This window comes from Physella acuta, unplaced genomic scaffold (assembly GCF_028476545.2).
Source record: "Physella acuta isolate Inbredline_101_S28 unplaced genomic scaffold, ASM2847654v3 ptg000283l, whole genome shotgun sequence".
In the NCBI taxonomy this organism is placed as follows: domain Eukaryota; kingdom Metazoa; phylum Mollusca; class Gastropoda; family Physidae; genus Physella; species Physella acuta.
Window position 1 is genome coordinate 247,767 of NW_026731802.1, and position 12,399 is coordinate 260,165.

The 12,399-nt window shown below is 40.9% G+C and overlaps 2 protein-coding genes across 7 annotated transcripts in view; one reads left to right on the forward strand and one right to left on the reverse strand.

Annotated features, from left to right (window-relative positions):
- Positions 1–7,263, forward strand: LOC131939541 (pre-mRNA-splicing factor syf2). The gene is made up of 7 exons (XM_059297917.1): positions 1–90; positions 1,546–1,629; positions 2,050–2,175; positions 4,359–4,476; positions 4,947–5,037; positions 5,330–5,428; positions 5,952–7,263. Exons 1-7 carry the CDS (start codon positions 73–75, stop codon positions 6,115–6,117), a joined length of 702 nt encoding a protein of 233 aa, XP_059153900.1. The 5' UTR covers positions 1–72; the 3' UTR covers positions 6,118–7,263.
- LOC131939532 (uncharacterized) overlaps positions 6,623–12,399 on the reverse strand; it is a 27,587-nt gene continuing 21,810 nt past the window's right edge. For all 6 annotated transcript variants that reach the window (XM_059297894.1, XM_059297898.1, XM_059297897.1 and 3 more), the window contains 4 exons: positions 9,943–10,111; positions 9,093–9,237; positions 8,880–8,999; positions 6,623–8,803 (listed from right to left, as the gene is read on the reverse strand). In XM_059297894.1, coding sequence (XP_059153877.1) covers positions 8,554–8,803; positions 8,880–8,999; positions 9,093–9,237; positions 9,943–10,111 — 684 coding nt within the window. In that variant the 3' untranslated portion in view covers positions 6,623–8,553. The remainder of the gene's footprint in view (positions 8,804–8,879; positions 9,000–9,092; positions 9,238–9,942; positions 10,112–12,399) is intronic.

The window sequence follows — 12,399 nt, forward strand, 5'->3', positions numbered from 1 at the left end:
CTCTCCCGTTAAAAAAAACAAATAGGGTCTAGACTAGATCTAGATCTAAGCATATCCAGATACAACAATAAAATGGCGTCTGAAGTAAAGGTAATGAAATGTGTTGTGCTTGTATTTATTTTGTGTTGTGATGTCAGATCTGGACAGGATCGAAGGACTTGAAACACAACGTATTCAGACGATCCCATTTAAATTATAACAGGACGGCATTGTTCATTATTTAATCTTTAATGGCCAATGTAACAATAGACACGACTACATCGACGACAACACAACACGTCAACAGACATGGGCGCATACCTTAAAATAAAATAATAATATAAATTAATTAGGCCTAATACTTAGATCTATTACTTTACTAAACTTTACTTCATTACTTCTGATTACTTCAACTTCCACGGTAAAAGTCCATTTTATTCACCGCTTCACGTTCACCTCCAGTTGAGCGTATTTACTATTTAATTAAGAAATTAAGTTAACCGGAACACTCAAAAGCGTTAGGAAAACATTGGGCTTATTTTAGATTTTCTTACTAAATCTAAAACGAAGTTCAGACCTGGAGCTCCGAGTTCGAACCCGGGGTTAGCACGACCAGTACTAGTGTCTTTTTTTACATTTTATTTTTTCATTTTGAAAATATGACGTGTGATTCTTTTTTTTAAATAAAATTTCCAAACATTGTCACTGGCGTGATTGCCTTACGTTAATATCCCATGAGTGGAAGATCCCACCACGGCCCACTGTCGGCGAGGTCACTGTGTGTTCAGCAGGCCTAAAGCATACGTCAGTCTGTGTCTTCACTTCTCTCTTCCTCCCCCCTCCCTCTCAAGCAAATTGAAATTTCTTTTTAAGGTTACATAGGATAAATAATATAGACTTAGATCTACTATTTCGCATGCTAGAAAGCTGAAAAACAATTTACTAAAGGAAATTTGATTTAGCTAGATTGCTGCTAGATCTAAGACTACCATCTGACTGACACTGTACAATTTTTTTTTACAAGTACTAGATATTTAGACTAGATCTAGATTCTTAGGTGTTGAAATAATATAATACACTTAAACTAGATCTAGATCTGTCAACATTAAATTGCTACCATGAAAAAAAAAATTAGGCAGTCCTGATATCTGTTATTTTTTTATTGCATGCCACCTAGGGTAAAGATTTAGCATAACGCGGAGCAAACCGTGCAAATGCGCCCAATCTAAAGTTTACCCAATTTTCAATTTAAACATGACTATTGAATGATATTTAATCCATTAGGCACTAATTTTGAAGTTTTTAGTTTGTTTTAAACTAAATTACTTAATTTAATATTTATTGTCACTCACTGCCATGCACGACACACCTCTCCATGACAACCACTCTTACGTTTGAAGCTAAAGAAAACCACAAAACCGGTTAGACTTTTTAAGTGGCCATGCACCCAGAGTTCCTCACTAGTATAAACTTGAAAAAAATTTGTTTGGTACAGCACCAAGACCTATTTGAAAATGTCTTTATTTACAAGTTACCTAAAACTGTCAGTTTTTCTTGTGATTACAGAGTGGCCCATCAACATCTGGAACCAACATGGCATCCAGCAAATCAGATAAGTTGAAACGCTTGCGGGACCTGGAGTTGAAAATGGTAAAAGTTTTGATAGATCTGTTGTTGAGTGGATCAGATATGTCTTGTAACTTTATAGCTTGTCACCTCCACATCTGTGGGTGGGCATAATACTTTTATGGCTTAAGGTGATTCCACTGCCATTCTTCCATCCTTTTCAGCTGAAGGCTATTATTTCTCTTTTATGGTCAGTATTAGCAGTTTTAATAACAATAAGCCTTTATCAAGAGAAATTACAATAAAAAAATGTTCCTGGGAATAAATAAATAACTTTTCTATCATTCTAGTGTTCAAAAAAACTAATGGGTTAGTAAAATGTTTGAAGCATAATTACATTACTTTAGTTGTTCTACTGTTAGTTTCAACCTAAAAATTTGGACTGAGACATATTTGTTGCAAAGCTTGCAGGATTATTAGTTTTGTGAACATTTTGTTTTTCAGAATGAGGCCAGAAAAATGAACCACGCAGAGGTTGTTGCTGAAGATGAAAGGAAAAAAAGACCCCAGAATTTTGAAGCTAAACGTAAGCGCCTGGAGTGGGAACAAGAGCAAGCTGAGAAGAAAAAGGTCAAACCACATTTTATATCGTAAACCCACTCATCTCAAGGTCAAACCACATTTTATATCGTAAACCCACTCATCTCAAGGTCAAACCACACTTTATATCATAAACCCACTCATCTACATCTCTCTTACTTTTTATTTCACAACAACCAGTCCTATCTGAAGAAAAAAATTGTTAGGATAACTTTTTATTTCACAACAACCAATCCTATCTGAAGAAAAAAATTGTTAGGATAACTTTTTATTTCACAACAACCAGTCCTATCTGAAGAAAAAAAAAATGTTAGGTTAATGTGGTCTTCATATCAGTCTGTTGGTGATCATTAATTTATAAAGCTACAAAACTAGCATAGCCTGTCTGGGATCTCTTGTCTGACCTGTCCTCTTGTCTGACCTGTCCTCTTGTCTGACCTGTCCTCTGACCTGTCCCCTGACCTGTCCTCTTGTCTGACCTGTCCTCTTGTCTGACCTGTCCTCTTGTCTGACCTGTCCTCTGACCTGTCCCCTGACCTGTCCTCTTGTCTGACCTGTCCTCTTGTCTGACCTGTCCTCTTGTCTGACCTGTCCTCTTGTCTGACCTGTCCTCTTGTCTGACCTGTCCTCTTGTCTGACCTGTCCTCTTGTCTGACCTGTCCCCTGACCTGTCCTCTTGTCTGACCTGTCCTCTTGTCTGACCTGTCCTCTTGTCTGACCTGTCCTCTTGTCTGACCTGTCCTCTGACCTGTCCTCTGACCTGTCCTCTTGTCTGACCTGTCCTCTTGTCTGACCTGTCCTCTTGTCTGACCTGTCCTCTTGTCTGACCTGTCCTCTTGTCTGACCTGTCCTCTTGTCTGACCTGTCCTCTTGTCTGACCTGTCCTCTTGTCTGACCTGTCCTCTTGCCTGACCTGTCCTCTTGCCTGACCTGTCCTCTTGTCTGACCTGTCCTCTTGTCTGACCTGTCCTCTTGTCTGACCTGTCCTCTTGTCTGACCTGTCCTCTTGTCTGACCTGTCCTCTTGTCTGACCTGTCCTCTTGTCTGACCTGTCCTCTTGTCTGACCTGTCCTCTTGCCTGACCTGTCCTCTTGTCTGACCTGTCCTCTTGTCTGACCTGTCCTCTTGTCTGACCTGTCCTCTGACCTGTCCTCTTGTCTGACCTGTCCTCTTGTCTGACCTGTCCTCTTGTCTGACCTGTCCTCTTGTCTGACCTGTCCTCTTGTCTGACCTGTCCTCTTGTCTGACCTGTCCTCTTGTCTGACCTGTCCTCTTGTCTGACCTGTCCTCTTGCCTGACCTGTCCTCTTGTCTGACCTGTCCTCTTGTCTGACCTGTCCTCTTGTCTGACCTGTCCTCTTGTCTGACCTGTCCTCTTGTCTGACCTGTCCCCTGACCTGTCCTCTTGTCTGACCTGTCCTCTTGCCTGACCTGTCCTCTTGTCTGACCTGTCCTCTTGTCTGACCTGTCCTCTTGTCTGACCTGTCCTCTTGCCTGACCTGTCCTCTTGTCTGACCTGTCCTCTTGCCTGACCTGTCCTCTTGCCTGACCTGTCCTCTTGTCTGACCTGTCCTCTTGTCTGACCTGTCCTCTTGTCTGACCTGTCCTCTTGCCTGACCTGTCCTCTTGCCTGACCTGTCCTCTTGTCTGACCTGTCCTCTTGTCTGACCTGTCCTCTTGCCTGACCTGTCCTCTTGCCTGACCTGTCCTCTTGTCTGACCTGTCCTCTTGTCTGACCTGTCCTCTTGTCTGACCTGTCCTCTTGTCTGACCTGTCCTCTTGTCTGACCTGTCCTCTTGTCTGACCTGTCCTCTTGCCTGACCTGTCCTCTTGTCTGACCTGTCCTCTTGTCTGACCTGTCCTCTTGCCTGACCTGTCCTCTTGTCTGACCTGTCCTCTTGTCTGACCTGTCCTCTGACCTGTCCTCTTGTCTGACCTGTCCTCTTGTCTGACCTGTCCTCTTGTCTGACCTGTCCTCTGACCTGTCCTCTTGTCTGACCTGTCCTCTTGTCTGACCTGTCCTCTTGTCTGACCTGTCCTCTGACCTGTCCTCTTGTCTGACCTGTCCTCTTGTCTGACCTGTCCTCTTGTCTGACCTGTCCTCTGACCTGTCCTCTTGTCTGACCTGTCCTCTTGTCTGACCTGTCCTCTTGTCTGACCTGTCCTCTTGTCTGACCTGTCCTCTTGTCTGACCTGTCCTTGACCTGTCCCCAGGAGTGTGTGGCTAAGGGAGAGAACTATGACAGGGTCAAGCTGCTTGAGGTGGGAGCTGATGAAGCTGAGAGGTGGGAGAGGAAAAAGAAGAAGAAAAACCCAGACACTGGCTTTGCTGGTAGGTGACGCTATGTGGGGGCTAGAGAGGTGGGACACAGTGTGTGAGACTGTGTGGGGTACAGAGGTGTGTCATGTGGGGGCTAGAGAGGTGTGGGCTGCAGTGTGTGAGACTGTGTGGGGTACAGAGGTGTGTCTGTGTGTGGGGTACAGAGGTGTGTCTGTGTGTGGGGTACAGAGGTGTGTTTATGTGTGGGGTACAGAGGTGTGGGGCAGAGTGTGAGACCGGAAGCTACAGACAAGTGACCGTGACCACAGACTCTACAGACCACTAAAAGAGTTGACCACAGACTCTACAGACCACTAAAAGAGTTGACCACAGACTCTACAGACCACTAAAAGAGTTGACCACAGACTCTACAGACCACTAAAAGAGTTGACCACAGACTCTACAGACCACTAAAAAGTTGACCACAGACATCCTGGGCTGGTGTCTGTATACATGTTCTAACAAATGTTAGTTTTGTCCAGACTATGAGCAGGCAACATTCCGCCAGTACCAGAGGCTGACCAAACAGATTCAACAAGATCCCAAAAACTATGAGAAGGAGAGAGAACAGCTGTGAGTTTTTCTGACACCTTCATATGTAACTCGTTCATTCCACTCCATTTGCTTTGTTCTACTAACATTGGAATTTCTGATGCTGAATTTTATGGATAAACTTTCCTGTGTAAATCTATGAAAATAATTTTATTGAAATCATATAGTTTAGGTTAAATTGTTGATTTTAAAGAGGAAGTATTAGATCAAAATAGATATTTTTAAATATGTTAGTGAAGAACCATCAGAATAGAAAACTTCTTATAATAGAGATGAGATAAATGTATGAGTATGACAGAATTTTTTCTTACAGAGGTGATGACTTTTATGCATCAGCTGATACATTAGGCCTTCATCAGCGCAAAGATTCTGAGGATGCCATAGACAGGATGGTCACAGACTTAGAGAAACAGTAAGTGAAACTTTGGTTGGACGGGCAAATACACTTACACTAGTCTTATCATGGTCACAGACTTAGAGAAACAGTAAGTGAAACTTTGGTTGGACTGGCAAATACACTTACACTAGTCTTATCATGGTCACAGACTTAGAGAAACAGTAAGTGAAACTTTGGTTGGACTGGCAAATACACTTACACTAGTCTTATCATGGTCACAGACTTAGAGAAACAGTAAGTGAAACTTTGGTTGGACTGGCAAATACACTTACACTAGTCTTATCATGGTCACAGGCTTAGAGAAACAGTAAGTGAAACTTTGGTTGGACTGGCAAATACACTTACACTAGTCTTATCATGGTCACAGACTTAGAGAAACAGTAAGTGAAACTTTGGTTGGACTGGCAAATACACTTACACTAGTCTTATCATGGTCACAGACTTAGAGAAACAGTAAGTGAAACTTTGGTTGGACTGGCAAATACACTTACACTAGTCTTTTCATTGCTTGTATATTATTGCAATGTTGTTATTGCAGGATTGACAAAAGATCTAAATACAGCCGTCGTAGGACATTTGATGAAGAAGCTGATATTGATTACATTAATGAGCGCAACATGAAGTTCAACCAGAAACTAGAGAGGTTCTATGGAAAATACACAGCTGAAATCAAGCAGAACTTGGAGAGAGGAACAGCTGTTTAGTATTGTTGTAGGGACAGCTGTTTTGTAAAGAACTGTCTTGTATGAGATTCTAATGTATTTATCTGGAACATAGGAATGGAATCTAAAATGTAGATTCTATTTTTCTACCCTAATTATCGTCAAGCTACAGGCATGTGTTTGGGGTCATTAACCCTTTACAGTGGCCAGAGAATTTTGTGTGGTGCAGTCTGGCGCATCTGCCCGAACTATTCATAGTACATTTATTAACGTAGTATTTCTTGTATATAATTTCTTGGTAACAAGAAATTAAAGATACCTGCTGAAAATAAGTTTGTTTTCTTGTTACTCCATAGCTAGTGCAATTTTTTAAAGCTCAGATTTTTTTTTTAAATTACAGGCAATATAATTAGTGAAATTGAAATTTATAAGGTAACTAAATACAGTGATATTTAAAAAGAAAATAGCTCCAATGCCAATGTTGAATTATTTTTAGCATTTAAATTTTTTTTTTTGTATAAAATTATACAAGAATTACGGTTTTAAGTTTGTTTTTTTTAGATTAAAGTAATATTTTACCTAATACATAATAATTTCAGAATATTTTGTGTTAGATGCTTTTTATTTCTAAACATTAGTGGTCATTTCTAAATATCTTTTCTCATAGCCGTCGGGTAAGTAAACTACTTTTGATGTCCTGGGCGGGAGATTGTTAAATCACATCCATTGTACGTTACTCTTGAATTCTTATCTTATTATATAAGGGGATAATTTCACTGTTTGGCTGTTTTGATTTTTAAAATTATACATTGTGTTACATTAGTAACAATTTCTACTCTGTAGATTACAGAATTTGGTTTTTCACCTTGTAAAATACCATACAAATTCACTGTCAGTTATGGTTGGTCCCTGTCAAATCAGGGGAGTTAATTTTTTGTTTACCCATAAGGGAGTGAATGACAATTATTTTTAATAAATCAGGGGAGTGAACGGCAATTTGGTTGATAAATGAGATATAAAACTAGAGTACCTGCTGTCATGTAGGGCAAGGAGTGTGAAGAGCTCCAGTGTATTTTATCTGTAAATATGTCACTTGTAAAATATATTTTTCCACTGGGTGCTGCATTGTGATGGCATGGTTTGAAACCAATGATTGTCTAATACCAATAAAGTAAATCACTCAAAATTTGATATTTTTTAATTCATATTTTGATGAATACTCAGTGCAGCCATTTTAAAAACACAATTTATATCTATAACATGAAAATACTTGGACAATTGTATAATGTTATTATAATGGTAGAATTTGAATCCCAAAATCACATTACTACAGCTCATTGTAATAACATTTTCAGATTAAAAAAAAAATGTATAAATAATAAAATTAAAAATTTTTTATGGCACATTCTGTCTGTCAGTTCTGCATTAACCTTTCAGAAAATTTGATTTTTTTTCACCAGTTCAATGACTCATGGAATAGCTGTGGAACAAATAGGATTCACCTCACAAGAGAAATAATTATAGTGAATTAGTGAGCCCCAGTTAACTTTTCCTAGTCACATGACATCATTAACTTTAACCCCAGAGATTGAAACTTCATTAACAATTTCTAATTGACATTAACTAGATCTGGGGATACAGTGAATTCTGACTTTGAATTAAAAATGTGTTAAATTTTATTACAAGCATTTAAAGAGCTCACAATGAGCAGCACACTTCAGGATAATCATATCCCTAAAACATCACATCCCTAAAACATCACATCTCTAGATCAGCACATCCTAAAACATCACTGTGAGAAGATATTCTTCCCCTCCCCCCCCCTCTAATGTTATGTTGGTTGTTGTTTTTGCCAGCCCCACCTGAGCCAGTATGAGAAGAATGCACCAGTCCATCTAGAGGTGAGCTAAACACTCCCAGGCTGCCCATACAAATACCTTCATCTCCTTGGTATAATAAATTTACATCAACTTAGACCAAACTTTTCAATGTACAACTTATCAACTTCCAACATATTTACACCAAGATAGACCGATAAAAAAATGTACATCAATCTTAAACATAAAAAAATTATTTCTACTCCCAGTTGACAGTATAAATGAACAATTTCTCTATTAAAAATGTATCAATTTAATTTTAAATGTAAATAAAACTAAAAATATTTTACTGTTGTATCTAAAGCAATACAGAAAATTAATGATCGTACATTATTTCAATTTGGTTCCTAAAACATTTAATTTTTATTTACACCTTTCCACACCATAATTAACTTTTACATATCCAGAAAAAGTTAACAATCAGATGTTGATCTCACCATCCCAACCAATCTAATGATCTGACCATCCCAACCAATCTAATGTCGATCTGACCATGCCAACCAATCTAATGTCGATCTGACCATCCCAACCAATCTAATGTCGATCTGACCATCCAACCAATCAAATCTTGATCTGACCATACCAACCCAGAGAGCTCAACTTAGCTCCTGTTGGTAAAAAGATGACGTATGGCTAGCACTTCAGCAGATGACATGGGTTTGGCATCCGTGGAGTGTTTGATCAGCACGGGTTTGCTGCCCTCCGCCCCCTGGCGTCTGCCCTCTGTCGTCTGCTCCCTGCACAGTGTAGGGCTAGATGCCCTGGCCTGGGAATCATTCTCTGCCAGCTCTGGCTCTGCTGCAGCAATGTTGGGCACAACCTGGTCGCTCTCACAAGCCATCATGCCTTTCCTGGCAAATACATTCAATTGGTTCAATTTGACATCAAGCAATGCCCCGCCTGTACAAACTATGGGCTCTCACTTACCATTTACCAATGCTAGTTTCCAAAGCATCAACCACTTGACCAGCGGTCATTCTTGTTTGTGGATCTAGGGTCAGCAGCTGGTGGATCAACTGCTTGGTGTCTTCACTTACTCTGCCATCACTGCAAACAATCACTTGCATGTTTTATTTACAGTGGACACAATCTTAGAATGGCTCCTTAATTCAGCTAGGGTTCTGATCACGAGAGACTTACTTTGGGATAGTGAACTCAGCACATTTGATTTTCCTAAAGAGTTCCTGTGGCATGCAGTCATAGAAAGGGAACTGGCCATAGAGCATGGTGAACAAGACTACACCCAGAGCCCACATGTCACTTGGCTTGCCATAGTAGGGTTTCCCTGGTGGGTGGAGGCAAGGCTTTATCAACACACAGCTGGACACATGACTTTATCAACACACAGCTGGACACATGACTTTATCAACACACAGCTGGACACATGACTTTATCAACACACAGCTGGACACATGACTTTATCAACACACAGCTGGACACATGACTTTATCAACACACAGCTGGACACATGACTTTATCAACACACAGCTGGACACATGGCTTTATCAACACACAGCTGGACACATGACTTTATCAACACACAGCTGGACACATGACTTTATCAACACACAGCTGGACACATGGCTTTATCAACACACAGCTGGACACATGACTTTATCAACACACAGCTGGACACATGACTTTATCAACACACAGCTGGACACATGGCTTTATCAACACACAGCTGGACACATGACTTTATCAACACACAGCTGGACACATGACTTTATCAACACACAGCTGGACACATGACTTTATCAACACACAGCTGGACACATGGCTTTATCAACACACAGCTGGACACATGACTTTATCAACACACAGCTGGACACATGACTTTATCAACACACAGCTGGACACACAACTTTATCAACACACAGCTGGACACATGACTTTATCATCACACAGCTGGACACATGACTATCACCATGCAGTTGAATTTATCAACGAAGTTCAACAACTGCCATGTTTGCTGCATGACTGGACTCACCACTGAGAACATCAGGACTGATGTATGCCGGGCTACCTCTCTGGTCGCGAAGTTTATCTTTCTCAGAGTGTAACTGTTTGCCCAGACAAAAGTTGGTCAGAGTTACCCTCCATGAACGTCTGTCTACAATCATGTTGCCCAGCTTCAGGTCACGGTGCACAATATTTTTCTGAGAACATTCAAAGATGGTTAATAGGGGTCAATTAAAATAGTGGGATTTGTGTGGTATAGACGCAGTGCTGGTCAATTAAAATTGTGGGATTTGTGTGGTATAGGGGGCAGTGATGGTCAATTAAAATTGTGTGATTTGTGTGGTATAGGGGGCAGTGCTGGTCAATTAAAACTGTGAGATTTGTGTGGTATAGGGGGCAGTGCTGGTAAATTAAAATTGTGGGATTTGTGTGGTATAGGGGGCAGTGCTGGTCAATTAAAATAGTGGGATTTGTGTGGTATAGACGCAGTGCTGGTCAATTAAAATAGTGGGATTTGTGTGGTATAGGGGGCAGTGCTGGTCAATTAAAATTGTGGGATTTGTGTGGTATAGGGGGCAGTGCTGGTCAATTAAAATTGTGGGATTTGTGTGGTATAGACGCAGTGATGGTCAATTAAAATAGTGGGATTTGTGTGGTATAGGGGGCAGTGCTGGTCAATTAAAATTGTGGGATTTGTGTGGTGTAGGGGGCAGTGCTGGTCAATTAAAATTGTGGGATTTGTGTGGTATAGGGGGCAGTGCTGGTCAATTAAAATTGTGGGATTTGTGTGGTATAGGGGGCAGTGCTGGTCAATTAAAATTGTGGGATTTGTGTGGTATAGACACAGTGATGATCAATTAAAATAGTGGGATTTGTGTGGTATAGGGGGCAGTGCTGGTCAATTAAAATTGTGTGATTTGTGTGGTATAGACGCAGTGCTGGTCAATTAAAATAGTGGGATTTGTGTGGTGTAGGGGGCAGTGCTGGTCAATTAAAATTGTGGGATTTGTGTGGTATAGGGGGCAGTGCTGGTCAATTAAAATTGTGGGATTTGTGTGGTATAGGGGGCAGTGATGGTCAGTTAAAATAGTGAGATTTGTGTGGTATAGGGGGCAGTGCTGGTCAATTAAAATTGTGGGATTTGTGTGGTGTAGGGGGCAGTGCTGGTGAATTAAAATTGTGGGATTTGTGTGGTATAGGGGGCAGTGCTGGTCAATTAAAATTGTGGGATTTGTGTGGTGTAGGGGGCAGTGCTGGTCAATTAAAATTGTGGGATTTGTGTGGTGTAGGGGGCAGTGCTGGTCAATTAAAATTGTGTGATTTGTGTGGTATAGGGGGCAGTGCTGGTCAATTAAAATTGTGTGATTTGTGTGGTATAGACGCAGTGCTGGTCAATTAAAATAGTGGGATTTGTGTGGTGTAGGGGGCAGTGCTGGTCAATTAAAATTGTGGGATTTGTGTGGTATAGGGGGCAGTGCTGGTCAATTAAAATTGTGGGATTTGTGTGGTATAGGGGGCAGTGATGGTCAATTAAAATAGTGGGATTTGTGTGGTATAGGGGGCAGTGCTGGTCAATTAAAATTGTGGGATTTGTGTGGTGTAGGGGGCAGTGCTGGTCAATTAAAATTGTGGGATTTGTGTGGTATAGGGGGCAGTGCTGGTCAATTAAAATAGTGGGATTTGTGTGGTATAGACGCAGTGCTGGTCAATTAAAATAGTGGGATTTGTGTGGTGTAGGGGGCAGTGATGGTCAATTAAAATTGTGGGATTTGTGTGGTATGGACGCAGTGCTGGTCAATTAAAATAGTGGGATTTGTGTGGTATAGGGGGCAGTGCTGGTCAATTAAAATTGTGGGATTTGTGTGGTATAGTGGGCAGTGCTGGCCAATTAAAATAGTGGGATTTGTGTGGTATAGGGGGCAGTGCTGGTCAATTAAAATTGTGGGATTTGTGTGGTATAGGGGGCAGTGCTGGTCAATTAAAATTGTGGGATTTGTGTGGTATAGGGGGCAGTGCTGGTCAATTAAAATTGTGATTTGTGTGGTATAGGGGGCAGTGCTGGTCAATTAAAATTGTGTGATTTATGTGGTATAGGGGGCAGTGCTGGTCAATTAAAATTGTGGGATTTGTGTGGTATAGGGGGCAGTGCTGGTCAATTAAAATTGTGGGATTTGTGTGGTATAGGGGGCAGTGCTGGTCAATTAAAATTGTGGGATTTGTGTGGTATAGACGCAGTGCTGGTCAATTAAAATTGTGGGATTTGTGTGGTATAGACGCAGTGCTGGTCAATTAAAATTGTGGGATTTGTGTGGTATAGGGGGCAGTGCTGGTCAATTAAAATTGTGGGATTTGTGTGGTATAGGGGGCAGTGCTGGTCAATTAAAATTGTGGGATTTGTGTGGTATAGGGGGCAGTGCTGGTCAATTAAAATTGTGGGATTTGTGTGGTGTAGGGGGCAGTGCTGGTCAATTAAAATTGTGTGATT